This window comes from Platichthys flesus, chromosome 17, assembly GCF_949316205.1.
Source record: "Platichthys flesus chromosome 17, fPlaFle2.1, whole genome shotgun sequence".
Taxonomy (NCBI): domain Eukaryota; kingdom Metazoa; phylum Chordata; class Actinopteri; order Pleuronectiformes; family Pleuronectidae; genus Platichthys; species Platichthys flesus.
In genome coordinates, this window is record NC_084961.1 from 13,221,788 (window position 1) to 13,245,432 (window position 23,645).

Sequence of the window (23,645 nt, forward strand, 5' to 3'; positions counted from 1 at the left end):
TAATGTCGAGGCAGATCAGTGTAAATGTCATCGACACTCCCTCTTTGAAAACGTGGTGACCTTTATGCTCTCTGTTGCAGAAGTGGTGTGAATAAACCAAATCTCCTCATTGGGATCTCTGCCATAGGGAAAGGCATGGCAGAGATTTGCTGAATAACGCTATCCAGTATACCTTTGGCATATAGAATTTTAATGGAGTAGATTTTTTTCCAACCTCCCTTATAGAGCCAAGTTTACAACAGAGAGGACAGAGTAAAACGTTTTCTGCAAAGCAGCCTCCCATGATGGCCTTTATAGTGAAATAATACATTCTCTCTGTGCGTGGATATGGATTTGTGTGAATGTGTTTATGTTGTAGACCATAGGCTTTGCCCCTGAGCTGCTGTTTTCTTTGAGTCAATCTCATTAAATCCTGATTAAAAAAGCAAGGGGACTACCTGGCAGAATGGGCCTGAAGTGAATTGGGACTATTAGCGATGAATAGACCTGGTAATCCAAGCACTTGCTTTTTGATGATCAATTAACTGGCCCAGTTAGAAAGCAGGTATGGTCTTTTGTCAGCCCCTGGAGGGAGTGTTCTTCTATCTTTGCAAGGACATTCATTAACAAAATGCATCCCACAGACCCTTACCCAAACCCAGCCCAAATTCTAACCATAATAAAACTACGTCTTAACACTTGAACAGCTTTTTTAAAGGTGTGTGACAGTGAGGATCAGATAAAAAACCCTCAATTTCTTAAAATGGCCTCAGTCTAATGGTGGAAACGCACCCCAACACACACACACATGCACACACGTAAAAGCTCCCGACTAAGTGCTTTCCTAATAATTTATATAATTGAGAAATGAACTGCCTTTCAACTTTGTTTACCGCCTCGTCCGCCTCATTTAACCTTGTTTTCACCATAAACAATGCAGAGGACTGGAAGACCGGCCTGTGGAATATACCACAACCTCTTCCTCTTCCTTATCTTGGGTCTTCTCTTTTTCAGATGGACATTCAGCAGGTGATGCTGTATTGTGATCCAGCCCTCGCCACTCAGGAGACCTGCTGTGAGATACCTGGAGCTCGGGTGAGACTGACAGACTTTACATACTAATTAACTATAATTAATCATAACAACTTAGTTATTTCTCTCCTGCATCATCCCTATTATTCAAATAATGGTAAACCTGGAATTACCCTTATTTTCTTTCTGGAGGAGAGTGACCTGAATGAAACACAAATCAACCAGAGTAAGGCCAAAACACACCTCCGCAAAACGGAATGAATCAAAGCAGCCCATATTATCTTACCTGTACAACCCCCACATCAGTCGTGCACCTGGTGTGTGCAGGTGAGCCTTGATGCCCCATCCCAGGAAACATCACACAATAACACTCCATGCCAGTCCACATCAGCTAAAGGCTCAGCTGATCCTCTGCCATGCTTTCAATCGGCAAAGCTCATATTACGTGCTGCACAGCTGCCTCCTCCTCCTGCCACCACTGCAAAGTCACTTCACTGACCATCTCGACCCCAGCATCTCCTTTCACACATGCGTTTTCATTGATGTCTGCTCTGTTCTGTGCGGGGTCTTTCAGCTGCTTCTCTCCCTGCCTCACTTGTCATGAAGGCCAATGGACGAGTAGGGAGGGGCTCTCCCCACTTTAGTCTGTCCAGGTATATGCACATTGAAGGGCAGGGAGGTCCCAGGACAGAGAAATACTGCCAAATCAAACTGATTGCAAATTAATAAAAGTGGTCCTGACTGAGATGTCCGATATCCAGCCGAGTTGTAGTGCAAAACCTCACATAAAACGTCCAATTGGTGCCACTGGCAGAATTTGAAAGGCGTCATATCCGGTGCTGCGTTCCTGCGGCAGCAACATGTTATCAGCTTCACTTGTTCCAGCTGCTTCCCAGCAAAAGCCATAGTTGTTTACTCTGGAGCAGCTGCAGGAAATCGCTGCGTCTGCATGATCAGAATTAAACACCATAAACTCTGCAGTTGCTCTGGAGTCTTATTCGCGTTGTTATGCATCCCTTTGTCTGTTTTAGTTCAACTGAGTGTTAATGGTCGGAGAAGGAAAAGGAAAACACACTTGGCTCCCTGCCCCCAAATTTGTGTACACAGGGAGAGCTGTTAATGTAAAGCACTCCATCAATTACTCCTAGATTTCCTTAAATAAGAAAACCCTGTCTTAATATGTGAGGGATGGATGAATTGGTCCTGAGGCTTTGTTAACATTGCGTATTATGTAAACAAATTGACTAGGGCTTAGAGTAATTCCATTGTGAGCAATTATGTCACATCAACTGTGGTTCGCCGATATTGTTTGCACTCCTACAGCGTCTCAACAACTTTTTCTTGTTGCTTCAGAAATGCAATTATCTACTCCATTCCTTTCTTCCTTTCTTTAATCTTCTCTTTTCTCTCGTTGCCTATTTCTTTCTAACCTGCAGTTTTGTCGCAGGCGTTAAAAAAGCCCCGAAAGAGCCTGATCAAACACAACACAGATTCACTGAACATAATTACAACATGACATTTTTTATGTTTGACAGGTAAAAAAAAGAGAAAGTGATTGACACCAACAGCCGGTTCTTGGGTTTATTTTTAAGCCGAAGGCAGTTTTGTGCTCAGCCCGCTATTTGTCACAATTCTCCTGGGTGTCTGTGCTTGTCCGAGTTTATGTGTCGTCCATGTGTCTTTCTCATTACCTGATGAATGATTTTTTTTTTCTTTCTTCCCCTACCTGAGGAATTATTTTATGTGAGGGATACAAATAAGGGAGAGACATGGGACCATTATTGTAGCAAAACTATTGACAAATGTGAGTCTCATTCTGTCTGTGTGTAATCGGATTTGTGGATGTGTAAAGAGAATCTCCAAATGTGTAATGAGAGCTGGGAATGTGTACATGGATCTGCAAATCTGTATTTAAAAATTGTGTGTGTGTAAGCGGATTTGCAAATTTGTACAAAAAAAATATCGAGATTGAGAGCCCGTCTGAACAGAAACTAATGACTGCATTTTCAGCTATGAAAGCAAAATACTTACTTTTCAGCCATTATCTCCCACACGGATTCTAAATACATATTTGCATATATTTATTTTATCATGTACAAATCCATTAACACACACACAGATTCTTAATACATATTCGCAAGTGTTTTTTTCATACATATTTCTAATTATAGATTAGCAGATCCATGCACACATTCACAAATCTCATGACACTTTCGGAGATTCTTTAACACCTTCACAAATCTGATTACACGCAGACGGATTGAGACTCAAATTTGTCAATCGTTTTCTTGCAAAAATTGGCCCCATAGAGAGAGAGGCTGCTTCTGAAGTCTGCACAGTCCTCTGGAGGAAGGGCCGATTGCTGCAAAGATTTTTCTCTTCTCCTTCGCTCAAGGCGTACGTGCTGCAGGGCAGCCCCCGAGCTGCATTTAAATTTGGGATGAGCAGTGGAGGTGCGTGCGTGCACAGGCATATGCACGGACTCATGTGCTCTTACGCTCATGAAGGCTCCAGCGTCTTTAAACACAAATGGATGAGACAGAACAGATAGCTGTCAATAGCTTTGACTGTGTGATCTGAGCTCTCTAGGACATCGGAACACTTTATACATCCGTTGTATTGTTCGAGGCTGGATTGTATAACACATTTCAGTCGAATGTTGAGGTTTTCTAGGTGATTAGTTGTGTTCAAGTTGTGTTTTTAAAAGATGTGATAATTTAAAATGTTGTTTTATTTCATATGTCAGTGCTGGTCCGTCAGTCAAACCATTGTGGCCAGACTGAAATATCTCAACAACTACAGGATGTAATGGCCTTCAAATTCGTTTGGATGAATCCGGTGAATTGGTCACTTTTAATCTAGTGCCGTCATCAGGTCAAGATTGTGTCCAGTTTGGTCACTTGTCCAAGCTGTGTTCACACTTAACCCGATGAGATTTCATCAAAAGTCAATACAAAGATGCAAACAGAAGCAACTTTTTTGAATGAGGCGAATGGCGCAACTTAGGTCCTGGCACTGACTCAAGCTAGCAGATCTTTAAAACTGCTCACGGGTCAGCCTCAGGTAGCACTCCTGGAAAAGACTATGACATTCCTCAGATCTGGCTGGCTGGCTGCTCCGGCATTTCCACAACAGGTACAATGCAGCAACTTAAGTAACTTCAGCCAGTAGTCGTCCTCTCCTCTTTCTGTCCTGGAGTTGTGTTTACTTGGGTTGCTTGGGCAAGTAAACATAAATGATCCTGTGGCACGAATCGGGCAAGTCATACGACGCAAACAAATTTGCTTTGTGTTATCACCAAAATTCTGTATAACTAATGTTACTACTAACAAATGAGCAGATGTTAGTTCTCCATAAGTACCAGATCCTGGTAAACAGCTAACCCACCCCTTTTTAGTCCAGTCTACCTTACGACTGCTTAAAGAGTTTTCATTGGTAAGGTGTGATCGCATGAACACAACCACTAAGTTCGGCTTCAATAGAGAAAAGGTGCCTGTGTGTATCTATATCGGTCCTCAGTGTTTGTTTGTGTGCTCAGATGAGAGCTTGTGTCCTATTGGGTAGAGAGTGAAGAGTCCTCTTCAGTGTTCAGTGACAGATAGAGAAAAAAATGGGGGGGCGGTGTCCTGGTTGGCATGTGTATATATGTTGCATCAAGTATACGCAGATTGAAGTTTCACTTGAAATATAAATGGTCTAACACACATTTCCTCCGCTATTTTTCGCAGCCTCATTTGCTCACGTGCTGCACCAAGACATTAAACAACATGTATTAGATGTGCATAGCGTTTTTATGCTGGTTATTGCCCAGCCACACAATCATTCATTTGTTTGACCCTACAAGAAGAGATTTATCCTTGAAAATAAACATGCAAATCGGAAGTGCCTGCGTGCCTCATTTGAAGATTCTGTCAGATCCACCAGCAATAAGGCCAAAAATGCAGGGAGGCTTTGTATGAATAATATACGATGCAGGTTTGAAATCACCAAAGTGACCTTTTTCCTAGGATGTCTCAAATGATCTGTGTGCTCTGTGCTTACAGTGCCCCCCCGATGCTCCCAAGAGCCGCCGTGCTGCTGAGAACGACCTGATGGAAAACATGTTTCACCAGGTAAACAACCGACCATGCCATCGCCACACACGCACAGGGACAGAAAGAAATCTCTGCATTCTTACAGATAAAAACAATACAACGTGTAGAGTCTCGATACCTTAAAACTGAAAAATACAGGCCGTTATGAATGGCAAACCGTCTCCCTCCCTGAAGTCTTCACAACACATGTTTTCCATCAGACACAAGGCATAACAGAAACAGACACACACACTCTGAAAAGCGCTTTGTTACTGAGACAGTGTGAGTTTGCCGGAGACGCTCCTGCCGGCAGCCCAAGCACCGGTCTGGAGGACTTTTAGCGAATGTGAATTTCGGTGGTTGTCTCCCTTTGATGCTCTGCCGTAGACAAGAGGGTTTTCTACTCCGCCGTGGTCTTTATATCGCTTCAGAGTTTTAGACTTTTTATATGACTTCAGTACAGTTAACTTCACCGGTAGCAATCGTTCAAAGTGTTGAGTGGTTTGCATACAGAGCCTTATGCCACACATGGGAGCCGTTGCGCCGCACATTTCCGCTGTGTTTTTTATGGTTACTTCACCGCCGCCTGATACATGAAGTTCTTCCAGTTTACCGTAAAAGCAATTTATTTTCGTTTCCACGTCCACTGGTTTTCGTCATTCATATTAATGGGACCTATATCCAATTATCTATTCATTAGGGCCCATACTTTCTCTTGCTGGTGTTATCTTAGAGCTCCAGCAGATTTCAGGACGTAGAAATCAATCCCATAGATGTTCCCAGCCAGACACAGTTAAAATAACTCAGGAATGTCTCTCTTTCACTCTCTCTCTGAGTTTTTCTCTCTCTTTTTCAGCTGAAACTCTTCCTCCTTTTCGGTTATTTGCAGACTTATTGCTTTAATATGTGTATCGAGATGTTTAGTCTCACATGGCGACATCTTTGAGGGCATGCGTAACATCGCCAGCTCCTCTGTTCTTTCAGTCTTTACTATACCACAGATGTGATACTGCCATGAATGGAGCCTGTCCTCATTTCACACATTTCTATCGACTTTTCTCTGTTGCTCTGCGGTACACACACACACACACTCACACTGACACACAAGTGAACATGAATACTCACGGGAACTGGAGGACTTTCTATTTTTATCTCGGTTGTGTAGCTTTGTGTAAATCAACGAGGAACTACAGAATTCCAGTGTGCAGACCAGATGTTACCAACCCATAACACAAGTCTGCGTGAGTGGCAGCGTGTAACACTGAGCACACGTGGAATGTAGGACGACGATTTTGAGTGAGCCCAGGCTAAATTGAGGTCAAGTATTGATAGAAAATTTCTTTGGAAGTACACAAAGTTTTGCAGCCCAATTTAAATTATGCTTTATTTGGGGTACTTTTGGCACAGGAGCAGTAATTTCTGCTGTTCCCGGTTCAAATCCTGGATCAGCCGGGGTCCGACTGTGTGAAGTTTGCGTGTTCTCCCTGTGTCTGCATGGGCTTAACTCCGGCTTCCTCCGACAATCCAACGACATGGGGTTAGGTCGATTGTAGACTCTAATTTGCCTCTTGCCCAATGTCTGCTGGTGTTGGCTCCAGCCCCCCCCCCCCACGACCCTCAAAGGATAAATGGATGGATGTGGTCCTTTGCTGTTCTCTACTGGGTCAGGTTATCTGCAACTCCAATATTTCTCTTCATTTGTATGCACATGATTGCATACATTTTAGTTATTACAAAAAACCTAGCTCACAGCACAAAGGTACGCCAGGTCTGACCTTCCTCTGCAAATGGGGTGCTCCCATGACGCCTGAAATCTGAGAGCAATCTTCGATTCAGACCTGAATTTTTCAAACATTTCAGCAAAATGACCAAATGAGCCAAGGTATTTTTGTAGCGATAAGATTTTCTTCACGTAGTAAGGCAGAAATGTTAATTATTGCGTTTGTCTCTTTGGCCATTCACAATCCCGTAACTCATTAACTGCCAGACTGCCCCAGAAATCGTTCAACTATGCCCAAGTTGAACAATATACTGCAGCTGAGGATTCTCACTTTTCTCGCCTCATTGTTCATTGTTTTCCCAGGGTTTTCAGAATTGATTTTTTTTTTATTTAACTGCTTGTTTTTTCTTTTTACATCACTAAGCAGCCTTGCTCTGTCTTACATTATTGACCACCTCAGACGTCACGCTCCTGCTCACTACCTCACATCTGCAGACCAGCTGTTGCTCTCAGTCCCCGGTGCAAAGCTTGAGACACAGGCAAGAAGGGCCTTTGCTTCTCTTGGGAATCAGACAGGCTACCCGAGTGTCCTTTTTAAAACTCTTCTTCTCTTACAATGGGCTTTAATTGCAGTTTTTGTGTTTGTTATACTTTATACCATCAAGATTTTCCTTTGCTTTGTTTTTGCTTAAATTTCTTGATTGCATTGAAAGTTTTTTCGTATATAGCCGCACTGGTAATTCATTTTTTTTATGTTGTTAATGCTTTTTGAATACTTTTTTGAATAGTACTAGGTACAAAAGTTTGCACAATTCCATAGATGCCTCGTTCATCAGTTAGTACACATTTATCCAAATAATAATTATATAATTATTATAGTTATAATAATAAACTTTATTCATACATCACTTTTCAATACAAAGTTACAAAGTGCTTTACAACATTAACAACGTGATAAAATATGACAGGACAGAGGCAAATGTAATACGTCCATATTACAAAATTTAAATGCAATAAGATCCCAACAATAATTTAGGATTTAAATCAAATGAAACGTGGTATTATGATATGGTGGTCGTCTTCGCCAATAGAATAAGAAATTAGCAATAAAAAATGTATTTATTGGACTCACATGGCAAACAGTAGTAAAGTCCACAATCTGCCTTTGAAGCCCATAGTAGAATCCGATTTGACGCAGATGTGTACCAGTGCTTTGTGTATGTGTTTGGTTCACAGCAGTTTCTGCTTTCCTCGACTATGACAAATCTCTCCCACGCTGCTTTTCTTATCCTCCAACACTGTAAATCTCTGTTTCGCTCCCTTTTTGCTCCCAGCTGAAAGGTCATCCTGTTGTCAGGAGTCCCGAAGGCTTCTTTTTGTGTCTCATTTCCCCAGCCTCAGTGTTTTCTATTGAGTTGAGCAAATTGTTTCCACTCAGCTTTCCAGTTCCCCCCTACCATCTTTTTTTCTTTTCTGTTTGTCTTATTTTGTTTCGCTTTGTGTTGACTTTGTTTTGGTCTGATTTGTAACCCTGCACAGCTGGGTCCGTCTCATCATTTGCCTCAGGGCTCATGAGGTACACATAACCCTCTCTGCTCTCCCTCTTTCATCTGTTTTCTCCCTCTTAGAATAAGTGTTAATGACCTGCGTGCCATGCCGAGATGACCCTTATATGTCCCTCTCTTTGTTGTCTGATGCAATAAATTGTAACGGCAACATATGCGACAGAAAAACAACGGCTTCCTCATGCCAAGGATTTGTTATAGGGCATTCCTGCAAAGGAGACAGATGTAATTCCAGCAAAGGCCGAGCTGGTAGTGACTGGGAATATGACGTTATTATAAGGTTGTAATATTTAAGAGCTGAAGATTAATTTATATTTCATGAAAAATGGGGCTGTAACATGTGACCGCGCTGCCAAATTTTAGAAAACCAGACTAAATGATATTTCTGCGAATGGCTTCAATGCCTCTGGATTCAGTGAGTCTGGATCTCAGCTGAGCCAGCGTTGGCCATGAAACCAACAGAACCAGTGTCTAGACAGGAACGAATTGTGCACCGAAGTGAAGCCGAAACTTGAAGCACTGTTGAGGCAAAGATTGAAAGAATAAATAGTTTATTTCTTTCCCTCCTTGTTCTTCTTCTTTTCTTCTCTTTTTTCCACCACAGGAGATTTTTGCGTCCAAGGAACTGGCAGAGAAAGTAAGCCTCGCAGTTCACACCCACACATTCGCTTCCACTGAATTGACTCTCTAATGCGACTTGTGGGACGGCACTGAGGCTTGGACCAAGGCTGTTGCTTTGTATCAAGGGATAGTCCCTGTCTCCAAAATCTAAATTCGCATGAATTTCCTCCTGCGGTCCAGAGATGAGCAGATAAGGGGGGAAACCGGAGACTCCAGTGTGAATGAAGTCCAATTTGTGCACTCGCTTTAACCCAGTGCATCCTGAAGTGGGGTCTAGCATAAGCATTGGATGGATAAAGAGTACGCAGGCCTGGTGTGTGCATGTGTGTGCGTCTTGACCTTGTGTGTATTTGTGTTGTGCATGGGGTGAGAAAAAGCAAAAGCTTATCTCTCTCTCCACCTCCCTCCCTCACACGTACCCAGCCTGCTGACTGACTGAGGGCTGATTTACACCTCATTATGCACCGAGTCTCAGTCGGGAGTTGCTGTTGCCTATTAATTTTGTCATTCACCTACAATGGGCATGCTCCGTGCACAAATAGAATACAAAACTCCAGACGCTTCATTATGTTGCTCCTGTGCGTACTTACTAATGCAGCTGGCCTTGTCCCCTGACTTCCTCAATGTAGGTTATTACCTGGGCTGAGAGCACTGCTTACCCCGCCACTGGGGGCACAAAGATCTAAAAAGTGACTTTTGTTCTGTGCCGTGAATTTAATTTGGTCAAATTACACAGGCGGCCGTTCTCTCAGGTAAAAAAATCAGCATAGCACCCGTAGGGATCCAGTGATAATACAACCTGATATCATGTTATTATGCATTGCACTACCAATGCTGACAATCACACCAGGCAGGCCTTTTTATTAATATTATTATGGTAATAAATGATCTGAATAAAGGGGAGATGTGGTTTCTGCCGCACGACTCTAAAGCTTAGGCAGAAATCAATATTCATCACAGTGTTCTTGTCACGCTATTCCTTTATGGCTTTTTCCTGCTTCATCACTGGCCTCATGGTGATGCGAGTCAAAAGGCTCAGCTCCACCAATCAGCAGCAATCTATTAACCGAAGAGGTTCATCCAAAAATAAAGTCCCAGGGTCTGTACTTCCTGTCTTTTCTGTTAGATCACAGAAAGTTATCCCGCATTTGTGAAAGTAGCAACAGCTCTACATTGATTATGAGAATTACCACCCGGGAGGATTGTGAATTTATGTTTACGCCAGCATTAGATTTCCATTAGTTATGTGCCGGTCCTTGCCCTTGTTGTGTCGAGATCTGGCAGACAGAGAGACAATGCCAAAACCAGAACCCACTGGGATGTTTAAATACCCCAAAAACATTCCTCACCGACAGGATGTTGGCGACGGAATTCAGCCTTGATCTTGTTCAGTCTTTTGAGATGCTTAAACTAATAAATGAGCATCGGAGTTGGCGTGCATAACGAAGAATGAGTGTCTGTGTATTGAAATGCTGGGTTTTTTAATACTGAGCCTATTTACAGCATTTGGATGTTGAATACTTAAATGTGACACGACCAATGAGGATACTCGTGCCAACATTTAAACTGTTTACTGGGAAACTTATCAACAAAACGGATACCATCGATACGATGAAACACTATGTATATCATGTAAGACACGACTTGTAGTGATGAACACAGGGGAAGCTGTCTCCAAAACATTTGTCCTTACTCCCGCATAGTTTTTAAACATTTAGAAACTAGCTGGTAAACACTACACACCTGCTACTACTATTTCTACTACTACTACTGCCACCACTACAACCACTACTACTAATAATGATAATAATAGCAAGCACAAGAAGAATAATAAGAGGAGGAAATACTTGACGATATTAACTTTTTTCATTACAGTTATTCAATACAAAACAGACAGTCAGCTGTGAGTTAAATATAAATTTAATGAAAGTTATTTCACACAAAGTCTTCTCTGCCGGTTGTTTCTCGTATTTTTGTTACACTGTTACGCTGCCCCCAAGTGGCCAAAAAATAAGAATTGAATATGCTAAAAAACACAGCTTTTTATTAGACATAAAGAAAACTTAAAATGAACCTCTCTATTTTTGCTCTCTAGAGTGTCTGCGATGTTCTGCCATACCAGCAATAATATAAGGATTTAATATATTAACACGGAGATCCTGTTAATAAGAAATAATTACTCTCTCATAAGTTAGCAATGGCCAATATGATGTTAACTGTGGGAAACAATAAGTAAATGGTCTCTGTTTATATAGCACTTTTCTAGTCTTGATGTCCACTCAAAGCGCTTCACAGGCAATGTTTTGCACCAGTATATGGTTTGGGGATGGACAAGCGGAGGACAACCGCTTGACCCCCTGAGCCACAGCCGCCCAACTAGTAGCAACAAGTACCAAAACGTAACGTGCAGTATAAAGACAAGACCGATAGAAATTATTTTAACAAAACACAACATTCATCTTAAATAAAGTAGCAATCGCAGCAAAGACATTTCATGGGATTTCAGGGAGATATTAGTGCAATTCCATAAGAAGGGCTACTCATCTGCTTTCCAGCAATGTCTAGAAGAGGCTACACAAAGACAAGGCCTGTGAGGTATTAACTGGAACTATATGACCACTCGACTAAGCCTCCGGGCAGAGACGAGCTGGGAAACAGTGACTCATCATTGCAGCTTGAGCCAGCCACTGCTAGATTTGTAGCATGTAAGAGAGAGAAGGGGGGGGGGGGGTCACACATCATATTTGCGCTGTTACTGGCCCTTTGTCGTCATCTCAGCAAGTTCGTAGTTATAGCTTCAATATATGCATACTTCCTGGTGTGAAAGCAACGCTCCCAGAAACACCGGGCGGGGGATTTCGGCTTTAATTACTTGCTTCCGCTAAAAATGCTTCAGTTATTTATAATGATTATCCTTATTTGGTTTGTGTGTGTTTGTGTGTGTGTGTGTGTGTTTTTGTGTGTGTGTGTGTGTGTGTGTGTGTGTGTGTGTGTGCGTGTGTGTGTGTTTGCCCTCCTGTGAGGAGCAGCTGGTCTGCTCACTCCTGTGCTCTGGGAATCAGACATTCCTATTGATCTCCATCTCCCTTGGGTGTGTGTGTGCGTATGCATGTGCACGTGTGTGTATGTGTATGTGTGTGTGTGCATGCCCATCCTTTTTTAAACTGCATACTGTAGCAGCACAGGGATGGATGCAAAGTGTAGTTTTGTGTAACAGTGCCACCACCTGGTGGCTACAGAAACTACAAGACGTTTACGTGATAAAACCTCCTTTCATTCAGACACACAACCTCTTCAGTGAATATTAAACAGCATTGTAATGATTGTCTCTTTCTCTTCGTCTGTCTGTAGTGTGCTGGTTGTTTACTCTTGAATAGAGAAGCAAATTTGAGGATCACTGATCTTTACTCTCACTTCTTTCCATTTTAACATGATGAGACTATGATGCTGTGTGTAACTGTGTTTGATTGTGTGTGTTGCAGGTAGCAAATATAGGTGCGGCTGACGGGTTGAAAGGGGAAAAAGGTGACCGGGTGAGTACGAAGGACATAAGCATTTATTGTACAGACGCTCAGACCTGTGTGTGTGTATGTGTGTGTGTGTGTGTGTGTGTGTGTGTGTGTCTGTGTGTGTGTGTGTGTGTGTGTGTGTGTGTTTAGCTTGTGTGCATGTAGTAAGGCTAATATCAGAGGAATGTAAGATGTCACCATATTTGCCCAGACATGTTTAGCACTTAACTGTAATTCCTAGCATCAGACACACACACACACACACCCACACACATAATATGATGCTGCTGTATTCTAATACAGAGCGATGCTGGCTCCACAACCAATCATTCTTCTCCTCTGCCTCCCTCCGTCTTAGGGCGATGACTGTTCTGGCACCCATTCAGGTCCAGTAAGTAACTTTTCCATTGCGTCTCATTCTCGTACCGTGCCTCGTTTTACTGAAAAGCATTGTCTCCTTGTTTGGCATGCGGAGCAGTGTGAGGCTTGAATTTTCTTATTGCCAAAAAGTGTTCCGTGATGAAACATTCCAACTGCGTCTCTCTAACCTCAGTGCACAGAGGGATCCAAGGGCCAGAAGGGAGACAAAGGCGATTCCGTGAGTGCAACAGCATTGCAACCCTGCAAACGCTCCAGCTAATAAATGTGATCTCTTTCAAAACCCAATTTATAACCATCCAGTGTCAATATCAATGCAGTTAGAATGAAACTGTGCTTTTTATGTATCTTATTTTATTAGTGTGTTAATGTTTATCTGCATGAATGTACTTATGACAAGTTAAACTTTAATGCATCTGACTCATGCACAGTAATTTACAGTGGTCAAGACATCTCACACAAGCACATTTACAGAAAACAGAACTCAAAAGCCACAACACAAATGCAAAAGCCACAACTCAGTGGCTGCAGCCACAACACAACTCCAGAAGCCACAACACAAATGAAAAAGCCACAACTCAATGGCTGAAGCCACAACACAACTCCAGAAGCCCTGACACAACTGCAAAAGCCACAACACAAATGAAAAAGTCACAACTCAATGGCTGAAGCCCCGACACAACTGCAGAAGCCACCACGCAAATGAAAAAGCCACAACTCAATGGCTGAAGCCACAACACAACTACAGAAGCCACAACACAACTGCAGAAGCCACATCACAAATGAAAAAGCCACAACTCAATGGCTGAAGCCACAACACAAATGCGGAAGCCACATCACAAATGAAAAAGCCACAACTCAATGGCTGAAGCCCTGACACAACTGCAAAAGCCACAACACAAATGAAGAAGACACAACTCCAGTGCTGACGCCACAACACGACTGCAGAAGCCACCACACAAATGCAAAAGCCACAACTCATCGACAGAAACCATATAACAGAAACACAAGCACAGTGGCATTGAGCGTCCAAGGATGTTGACAATGAAAGATGGCCCCGTCTGTGACTTGTATAGCTCTTTTTGTTTCAATGTCAACAACTGTTGTCTCAATTCCGTTGTGATTGTGTTTCTGTTGTGTGACTTTAGCAGTTGTGTTGTGGTAGTTGTGCTGTGGCTTTTGTGATTGAGTGAGACATATTGGTCACCATGGTATTTGCATTTGTACTTACCACTGACTTTTTTCATGCATGATATACATACATGCCTGTGTTTCTCAGATTGTGTGGGTACGTTTGTGTGTGTGTGTGTGTGTGTGTGTGTGTGTGTGTGTGTGTGAGGAGCATAGGGGTGCTGCTGGTACCATGCTCCACTAGTGTGTGTGCAATCTCTCTTTCGAGCCAAGTCACTGATCTGGATCTCGTCTCCGTTCCTTCTCTCCGCAGGCGGCGCCCGCCAACTGGGGCGAGGCTGTTGGGTACAAGGTGAAAGGTTTAAGCAAATCTTGGTGATCAACAATGAAGATACGACCCTGTAACGATCGTGTAATTAATTTCTAACCCTACATTATTTTCACCTCTATTTGTCTCTCTCTGTTTGGCTTCCTTTGGCACTGCCCAGGGAGACAAGGGTCAGAAGGGAGAGATCGGTCAACAAGGTCTCACAGGAACCCCAGGGAGGGACGTACGTGTTTTTATCTTGAGTTCTTTGGCTTTTGCTCTCCTTTACTTCCTGTTCCTCTTATTAGAATGAATGAAAGGGCATTTTCAACCATGTAAGCTCAGAACAACAATTTCAATTCGGTAAATGCCACTGTGAGGACCCACTCACAAACACACGCATCCACTGACTCACAGCTTTATCAGACTGAGAGTGGATACCCAGTAAACTTATACAGTATTGCTGTTTAAGCTCGGACTCCCCTCCTCCCTTCTATAGCGTTAAGTCAGCCTCTTAATGCCTGTTAGATTAGGCTAGAGCAACAAAGCTTGCACAATCAATGCTGCCTCATTGACTGTGCTCTGCGTCTCTCATGCAGGCAGGCGCCTATTCAGGAAGACTTAAACCTTTTAATCTTCCCTGTTCAGCGCAGTGATCCTGTAGACGCATGAAAAGTATGGAGGAACAAATTACAACGTGTGTGTGCTCTGAGATATTCCTCTCAGCATCAGACGCACACTCACGTTTGAGTTGTTCGCTGGGCTAAATGTTTGCCGCCGACGAATGGATTTGGCGGAGGATAGATTTTCTTAAGCCTCCCATCCGTCTGACACTGTGAATATGAATGCGCTTGTTGATATTACTTGAATTGGGCAGGCGGGGAAATATTGCATATGCACGGCTGGAGATAAAACATCGTACAGACTCAGCTATTCTCCCTCTTTGTTTTTCTGATTGTGTTATATAAAACAAATGAGGGAAATCAAAGAAGTGTCTTTGACAAGATGAAGATATTTCGGTGATTTCTGCACAGCTCGCTTGATTATACTTGTCTGATGATGTCTCTGACCCTTACTGATACTGTCACTTCCCTCTCTGTCTGTCACAATTCCCCAGAGTCGAGGAGGGTCCGTCTGTGTAATCGGCCCGAAGGGATCGAAGGTCTGCATGCATCAAGTCTCAGAGTTTCTTCCATCAACCTGTCACATACATTGAGCTCAGTTTAATAGGACTGTTTTCAACTTGTTTTTCAGGGAACCCCAGGTATGGTGGGCCCTGAAGGGTTGGCTGGGGAGCCAGGGAAGCCTGGACGCCCAGGCCCACCAGGATTTGGAATACCAGGCTCACCAGTGAGTGTGCTTTTTTTTTATATTAAAGAAGTCTGGAAGAAAAAAAAGAAGCCAATATGCACTAACTGGATGGTGTCATTCCACTGATTACCTTAATGTCCTCCACTCGGAGACGGTCTCGGATTGAACAAAAAAGTAGTTTTAATTTACAATACTCTTAGACCTGCCAGGCAGGACTTGGCAGGTATCCTTCTTCTGCAGCAACTTTCCCTGCCCTTCACAGAAGCCTAAAGGCATCTCCAGAAAGGCAATTTAAAAGATGTGTGTCCCTCTTTCTTCCCCTGTCAGGGTCTTCCTGGTGAACCGGGCGGTGCAAAAGGAGACAAGGTGGGTTTGAACCATTTTCTGGCATGTGAAAGGGATCAAGATTTAAAACAAACATGTGTTCTCGTAAGCAAGGAGTCACTTTTGTGTTTGGTAAGGGTTAAATGAAATTAATTCAAAAATCATAAAAGAAACTAATAATAATTTTACAAAACAATAAAGACAAGTATACAATAATAATTCACTATGATATGATATAACTAATTTCATCCACTTGAATTTGATTTACTCTACAGTATTTAATTCATAGTGTATTCATGAATATGCTTTGAGTGTTCTGCGGACGTAGCCTCAGCATATTAACATCATAACTCAATTTGATTTTTGTTACTTTAGTTGAGGATTTGCATGCTCCTCTGTGGATTCAAAAGTTCTTACAGTCCCGAGGCCACCAAAACCCAGAATGACAAAGAGGAAATAAAACAGAGATGCTTTCATGGGGACGGTTTTCAGGGGTAACTGGAACGATATTCTTATGACTCACGCAGTGATTTGTGTTGACAGGGCAACACAGGAGCTCCAGGACAAGATGGAGGGCCGGGAGATCCGGTGAGAGACTCTTTCTGCACGTTGATTGATATTCAGTAATGTATGCAGGAGCCTCCCATAGACAGTTATCTGACTGTGTGCCGCTGCATCAGTGTCTGACTGGGATTCTGATGTTGTCATAGGGACCGAGAGGACCAGGGGGCTACAAGGGAGAGAAGGTACAATACTCCCGTAGACATCCGCCTGCAAACCCTTTATCTCTGTGTCTGTGTTTCGTCTCATCAACATTCCGTGTGTTCAAATCTTCAGGGTGACCCGTGTGAAGTGTGCCCTGTGCTGCCAGGGAAGTCCGGCCCTAAAGGAGAGACCGGATCACCAGGGATAGGAGAAAGAGGAGTGCCTGTAAGTGCAACAGATCAAAACCAATGTCACACTGTAATGTATTCTGAGGCTGTCCTGAATTTTGGATTTTATGATCTCGCTACATGTTTTATTAGGGGGGTTGTAGACACGTTCTGTAACTGACGATCGAACCCTGTGCACTTTTTATTTAGTACTGTATATATTTTATATTTTCTTTTTATCATTTTTTTAAAAGGGAAGGTATGACGCTTTTTCCTTCTCAGAGATAGATTTTGCCCTTGCAACTCACACAATGGTGCAGCAGCTCAAGGAGGGAAAGCGTGATATGCCGTCAACATTTTTATTCTCCCAGGCAAAAGGTCATTTATTTGTAATGTAATCTTAAGGTGTCTCTTTCTTTCTCCGGTGAGTCAGAGCTCAACGTACTGCGCATTGTTCTTCTTCTTCTCTTCCTTCCTCATCTTCCCTCTTACCCCAGCAGGTGAATGGGGAATTATTTATGGGGGGAAAAAAGAATATAAATCTGGAGCCTTATGAGATTCTCTGTGCAACGATTTCCAATAGTGCCAGCATCCATCTGTCATACCTGGTTATAGCAGCAGGAAGAAGAAGGCAGAGCAACGGAGAGGGGGAGTGAGATACGACCTCACTCTAACAAAGCTGAACTAACAACAGTCTTACTTCTGGCTCATCACAGCTCCTCTCCTCTTTTTTGTCTCCCTGCATCTACCAGGGGCCTCAAGGTGCAGATGGCAAGGCGGGACACAAGGTATAGAGTTTCTCCTCGTTCGTTTACAGCATGCGATTCATTCATATTCTGCAGAAGCGTGACCTATACACACTCATCTGCATTCCCACACAATCAGACGTGCTAACATCAGCAATGCAGAAGGCTCAGTCCTAAAGCAGATGCAATGAAACTGTCTGAACTAAACTCCACAAAGCTCTCTCACACACACACACACACACACACACACACACGCACACACACACACACACGCACACACACAGACACACACACACACAAAGCTCTCACACACACACACACACACACACACAAACTTTAGATATATGCATGAATACCACCAACCCACATCAACCTACTTACACTTTGCTGATGCCCATCTACATGGGCTTAATATACAATTTTGTTTCCTTTTTTTAAATGAAATCCTGCGATTGAGCATCAGGGCCATATTGAAGAAAAAAAAAATCACAGTTTTTCAGATTGAAGTTATAATAGTACAAGAATAAAGTTACAAAAATGGAAATAAGCAACAAAGAGAAGTCTTGCTCGTTGGAGTTCCACCCCTTCTGATCCAAAATCTTGAACAAACCGCTTTGAATGGCAAACAGATCCAACTGAAATCACAACTTTATTCCTGTATCCCTACGACCAACTCTTGTAATATGACGACTTTATTCTCCTAAACTCTGAATAGTATTTCTTTAAAAATGGCCCAAATACTCCATCATTCAAACATCTTCGTCATTTAGTTTTTCTCTGTTAAGCCCTTTGCTCTGTCTTGTGTATAAATGCCACAAAACTGGGCCTTGCCCTAATTCCAATGACTAGTATGTTTGCAACACCATGTAGAAACACGAGATCTCAAAGCAAACGTGCTCGGGACTAATTTGCTGTTCTCAATTTGTGTATGTGTGTGTTTTGGCAGGGAGAACCAGGATCACATGGCATCAAAGGAGAAAAGGTCAGTTTAGAGTCTTCATTAGGCTTCAGGTTTGAACTATTTATTGTTTAGTCGGCCTTATCTTCCTGTCAACGAGACAGACTCACCTAATTAGGTATGCGCTGCATTGTTTCTTTCCAGAACTGCTCATGTAATACAGGAACAGCCGTTATAGAGCATCAGAACATTTCCTCACTAATGACACCTCATTTACATGTTTGTTGATATGGATTAATATTTGAATGTGATCCGTCCCTGTGCTTTAGGGAGAGCAATGCTCTGTGTGCCCCACTCTCGGAGAGTTCCCCTCTAACCCCTTGCCCGGTATTACCCAAACCCTGCAACAGAAGGGAGAGAAGGGAGAGTCTGGGATTGGACAGAAAGGAGAACAAGTGAGTTTAATCTAGTTGAAAATGTATTTGATTCTAGTGCTGTATTAAAAAAACAGAGCATTGAAAGATGAACCTAACCAATCAACACTTACTACCTCTCATTGTGCCTCCTTATTAGAAAATGGTTATCAAACGTCAAAGGAACTTAAATAAAACGTATCGTTATGTTAAGAATACCTTAAGAGAATACTCTCAAATTTGGCACAAAAACAGATTTTGATTGAAGGTCAAGGTCACGGAGGCTTCTTGATCTTGTGGATGTGAAATATCACAACTTGCACAAACAATGAAGGTCAAGGTCACTGCAACCTCACAAAACTAGTATTTGCCTTGAAAATGTGTTATCTTAAGAACACCTTTAGATAATAGGTTTGGATTTGGCATAAATGTTCAATCAGACTCACACATTAACTGATTCATGTGGTCAGAGACCAATGTTTAAGGTCATGATCTTGCCTCTGGAACATGATATAGCAAGACTGCTTTTAGATCATTTCTTCAACTGATTATATTTCAGTTGTCAAAGGTCACAGTGACCTCATAAATCTGGAAGAATAATATATGTAGACTGAAACTGGACTGGTGGTGATTTCTAGTCGTTGGATGACTTTGGTTTTGCTGAAAGGAAGCAATGACACACATGGTACTGTTTGACTACATCTCTATTTTCTGATTTTGTTTGTCGTTGTGCTCACTCGCATGTGAAAAGAAGCTTCATCTGAGCGATATATCATCCACTTTTTCTGCTCCGCAGGGGGAGCCTGGGAAGGAAGGACCACCTGGCCTTAGCGGAGAAAAGGTAAGTTACATAAAAAGGAAACAGGACTGAGAGTAGGTGACCTCAATAAGCAAACTAGGCTCACATGAGGGGAACTCGCTCAGTATGTTTCTGAAGGGTTCTTAATAGACTTCATGAGGGAGATAATCACAGCAGTGCGCAAAGTTTAGGGCCCAAAACTGCCTGCCATAGGGAAACTTATTAGTGAGAAGCTAAGGTACTGGAGAAAAAAAAAAAAATTGTCATGGCAGCCTGTGGGGTGCAGCTTACTATAAAATGTGAATTACCAATTTTTAAAAGTCACATTCTTTTTTTTTTCTATCAATTTGTGAAGTTCAGATACTGCAAAGCTCTTTCTTATTCTCCTTGTCTGCAGGGAAGTGCAGGCAGCAAAGGGGGTGATGGTAAGCCGGTAAGTTCAGTCTCAGTTCTTTGGAACAGAATGTATCGCCTCACCTCCTGGCTCTGTGATGTTGTGAAATGAAATGTGTCTGTATGACAGGGAAAGCTTGGACCGAGGGGGCCCATTGGCAAGGATGGACAGAAAGGCTCACAGGTAAGATGAGAGCGCTGAAAAGTGTGATAACAAACTTTGAGTGTGGAGTGGAAGGCTGGATGCAGTATTGATAGCTCGATCTAAGACTTGATCCTCGATGTTACTCCAAAACTTGTTGTTAAGTTTGTTCTGTTCTTATGCCTCTGTGACGGCGGTAGCCCTTGGCTGTTAAAATTTGATAAAAAAAGGGATAAGATGATTCAAGGTCATTGTGATCAGATTTTCTTGTGAATGTAATATAACAGGAATACCCATCCGACTCCAAAATTTTGCCTTGTGAATGTGTTATGTTATAAACGCTTCAAGAGAACCCTTTCCAATATAGCACCAGTGGTCACTTTCGACTCAGAGATTCTCTGATTCAATTTTTGTGAACGTGATGTATCAGTGTCAGGGTAGCCTAGCAAAATGTGTTTCTGGCCACTTGAACATTATATCTCAAATCTGCCTTTAGAGAACTTTTAAAGTGTTTTGGACTCGGATTAACCGATTCGTTTTCATTGTTCAGAGCTCATTGTGATCATATATGGCTAGAAATGTATGTATGAAACAGCCCTGGTTGGCCGAAGTATTCAAGGTAATCAATGAAACCATTAATTGCTACTTTACTTTATTTATGCTGTACTTAATATTATATTTATCTTATCACAGGGAGTTCAAGGGCTGCCAGGTGTTGGTATGCCCGGCCTAAAGGGCGAGAGGGTAAGTGCAGACATATGGATTGCATTTAATGCATCACTCAGGTTGATCGTCATGCAAACTAACCTGCCTGACTCCCTGCCATTTCCCAGGGCGAGTGCGGCGTGTGCCAACCGTCCGAGGGTAGCAGCGGGCCTGCCAACTACAAAATGCCTGACGGAACAAGAGGCAAGCCAGGCGAACCGGGCCCTCAAGGGCTACCAGGACCTGCAGGTTATGGAGCCGATGGCAAACAGGTGCGATGTCTGTGCAGGAGAAAGATAGTCATCTCAGGAATATCTCTGAAAGCTCAATTTAAAAGTACACAAGCAGCTTTTTGAAATAAAGACCTTGCAATGTCTTAGATTCTAGAGTTATACTTGAAGTGTTTTGCATTATGGCATTTTTTCATTCAAAATGCAATATTTGTTTGTGCTTTTATAGCTTGTTATACTCATTACTGTTCATTTGCTTTATCAAAACTGAATGAGACAATACAACTCGACTGAATTACCACGGATCATTGTTGTAGCTGAAAACCAAGACCAAGAACAAATAAAGATCTCCGTCTTATTCACCATTACATCAATTACTGATTTATCTCTACTTACCTGAATTATAAATGTCATAATACAAATTCCACCAAGTCAACGATCCAGTTTTGTTGCCACAGTGAACGTGATTTAGCTCCATCTGCGTTTGAGATAGATCTTCGTGCAACATTTGAGATTCTGAAAGATGTCACCCAGAGGGAGTATCAGCTGATAAAGCTCATTGTACACAAATAGGATACACAGGGATTCTCCTCTTACAGCAGAATTGTTACTAAGTGGAATAAATCTCTGTTGGGTTCTATCTCCCCTCCCAATTACCTGCTGCGTGCCTCTCTGATTAGCTTTAAGTCAATAGTTATTTTACCTGAATGGAAAGAGGCTTGCAAAGTCAAACTTGCGCATGACTATATATTAGTGGGGTGGTGTGTGTATCTCTTTGTGTGTGTGTGTGTGTGTGTGTGAGTGTACTGATGTGCATGTTATTGCATGTATTTGTAAGAAACCCTTTACTTTCTTTCTTACACAGGGCCCACCAGGTCTTTCCGGTGCAAAGGGAGAACAGGTAATTGACTGTCACTTACAGTCTCTACCTTACATAACAACACTGTGTAACCTCGAGGAATGGGACTCGGATTGGAGTCACTGGTGGCCTTAAGAGACAGGCAGTCTTCCTTTTATAATTAGACAGCTACTGCGAGCGAGGATGTCCACAGGAAAATGATCCATCGTGGTTTTTAAAAATACTTCTAGCGCTTGGGCTTTCTGCTTTGTTTAAAGAACAAACAAGTGTGTCTTTCCTTGGACGTTTGCAACATCATTATCAAAAAAAGGAATAACTAGCCACTAACAGAGCCAGTGCTCTTTAAATTATCTAGAGGCTTTCCCACTGAAATGAACGTCATGCTTGGACTTCAAAGTGCAATCGCAAGTTGGTAGATTAATGGAGCTGATGTAATTATCCTGATATTTTAGGCACATCTAATTCAATGCATCTTATATTGTTGCACTACCTATCTGTTTCTTTAAACACCCAGTGCCATCACACAGGGCATTGTTTCTGGATAAACAGACCAATAACCAATTTGAAATACAGTATGTTGAATTATTATTTACGGCCATTTTGGCTGACTAGTAGCCAACTACTGTCAGTAAGTGGAACTATCGCCCACGTTCTAACATGGGTGTGCAATAAAACATGGAGACCTCTTAAAAGCATTGCTCTTTAGAGTTACTAGCACAGAAACACAATCAGGCATTTTTATTCTTAACAGTATTAGGAATCATCTGGCCCCTTTTCACTGTATTTCAATTTTACCAGGGTATACAAGGAGATCAAGGAGATAAGGGATTGGATGGAACTCACGGAGCCCCAGGACTGCCTGGAGAGCCCGGTCGGGACGGATTTACTGGCCTCAAGGGAGAAAAGGTACAAGAGTGACGAACTAATTCAATTCAACCTTGCTGTGCTGTACTTTGCATCTCTCCTCTTGTTACATGTGATTACTGGCAGGATACAACAATAGTAACCCTGTTAGCTGCATGCACACTCTCTTTCCACTGACATCTCACATATGTGATAGAAATCTAGTTGGGTGAATATAACGGAAGATGCCTAATTACAGGTGATGCCAGTGGTCACTGTTCTGGACAAATGATGGTTCCCAGTGGTTCAAGATGGACATTGATTGGCTTAATGGGAGTTTGATTGCTCCGAAATGTGTTTTATTTTGCCAGGGTGATGCTTGTACCAGCTGTCCCTCTTTGGACACAGCAGTGGGTGAGGGTGTCGCTGTGCCAGGTCCAAAAGGAGAGAGAGGAGACCCTGGTGCCCCAGGAGAAGGAAAGCCCGGCAGGAATGTGAGGGGCTTTCGTGCTCATTTACTGATTTACTTTTAAACACTGAGAACTGCTGACGATTGTGTCACATGTTTTCTTTCCAGGGACAACCAGGTTTGCCAGGTGTGCAGGGGCCTGCCGGTCCCAAGGGAAGAAAGGTGCGATTGTCCATTTATTGTGTTATCGTATTTATAAACACATGCAGAGGATCGTGCGTGTTCACTTGGCGCAAACACAACTTAATCCATGTGGTCGTGTGCCCCCTGTAGGGAGAAAGTGGAGCTGCGTCGGTCGGCCTTCCAGGCTTTCAAGTAAGGCTGAC

At 42.6% G+C, this 23,645-nt stretch overlaps 1 protein-coding gene across 2 annotated transcripts in view; it reads left to right on the forward strand.

The window, feature by feature from the left end:
• col16a1 (collagen, type XVI, alpha 1) overlaps positions 1–23,645 on the forward strand; it is a 66,315-nt gene that overhangs the window by 23,973 nt on the left and 18,697 nt on the right. For both annotated transcript variants that reach the window (XM_062409830.1, XM_062409831.1), the window contains exons 7-32: positions 994–1,074; positions 5,055–5,123; positions 12,473–12,523; positions 12,858–12,890; positions 13,053–13,097; positions 14,322–14,360; positions 14,497–14,559; positions 15,433–15,477; positions 15,570–15,665; positions 15,954–15,992; positions 16,494–16,538; positions 16,661–16,696; positions 16,788–16,880; positions 17,575–17,610; positions 18,515–18,550; positions 18,796–18,921; positions 19,676–19,720; positions 20,076–20,111; positions 20,202–20,255; positions 20,907–20,957; positions 21,047–21,190; positions 22,014–22,049; positions 22,806–22,913; positions 23,222–23,344; positions 23,428–23,481; positions 23,593–23,634. In XM_062409830.1, coding sequence (XP_062265814.1) covers positions 994–1,074; positions 5,055–5,123; positions 12,473–12,523; positions 12,858–12,890; positions 13,053–13,097; positions 14,322–14,360; positions 14,497–14,559; positions 15,433–15,477; positions 15,570–15,665; positions 15,954–15,992; positions 16,494–16,538; positions 16,661–16,696; positions 16,788–16,880; positions 17,575–17,610; positions 18,515–18,550; positions 18,796–18,921; positions 19,676–19,720; positions 20,076–20,111; positions 20,202–20,255; positions 20,907–20,957; positions 21,047–21,190; positions 22,014–22,049; positions 22,806–22,913; positions 23,222–23,344; positions 23,428–23,481; positions 23,593–23,634 — 1,626 coding nt within the window. The remainder of the gene's footprint in view (positions 1–993; positions 1,075–5,054; positions 5,124–12,472; positions 12,524–12,857; positions 12,891–13,052; positions 13,098–14,321; positions 14,361–14,496; positions 14,560–15,432; positions 15,478–15,569; positions 15,666–15,953; positions 15,993–16,493; positions 16,539–16,660; positions 16,697–16,787; positions 16,881–17,574; positions 17,611–18,514; positions 18,551–18,795; positions 18,922–19,675; positions 19,721–20,075; positions 20,112–20,201; positions 20,256–20,906; positions 20,958–21,046; positions 21,191–22,013; positions 22,050–22,805; positions 22,914–23,221; positions 23,345–23,427; positions 23,482–23,592; positions 23,635–23,645) is intronic.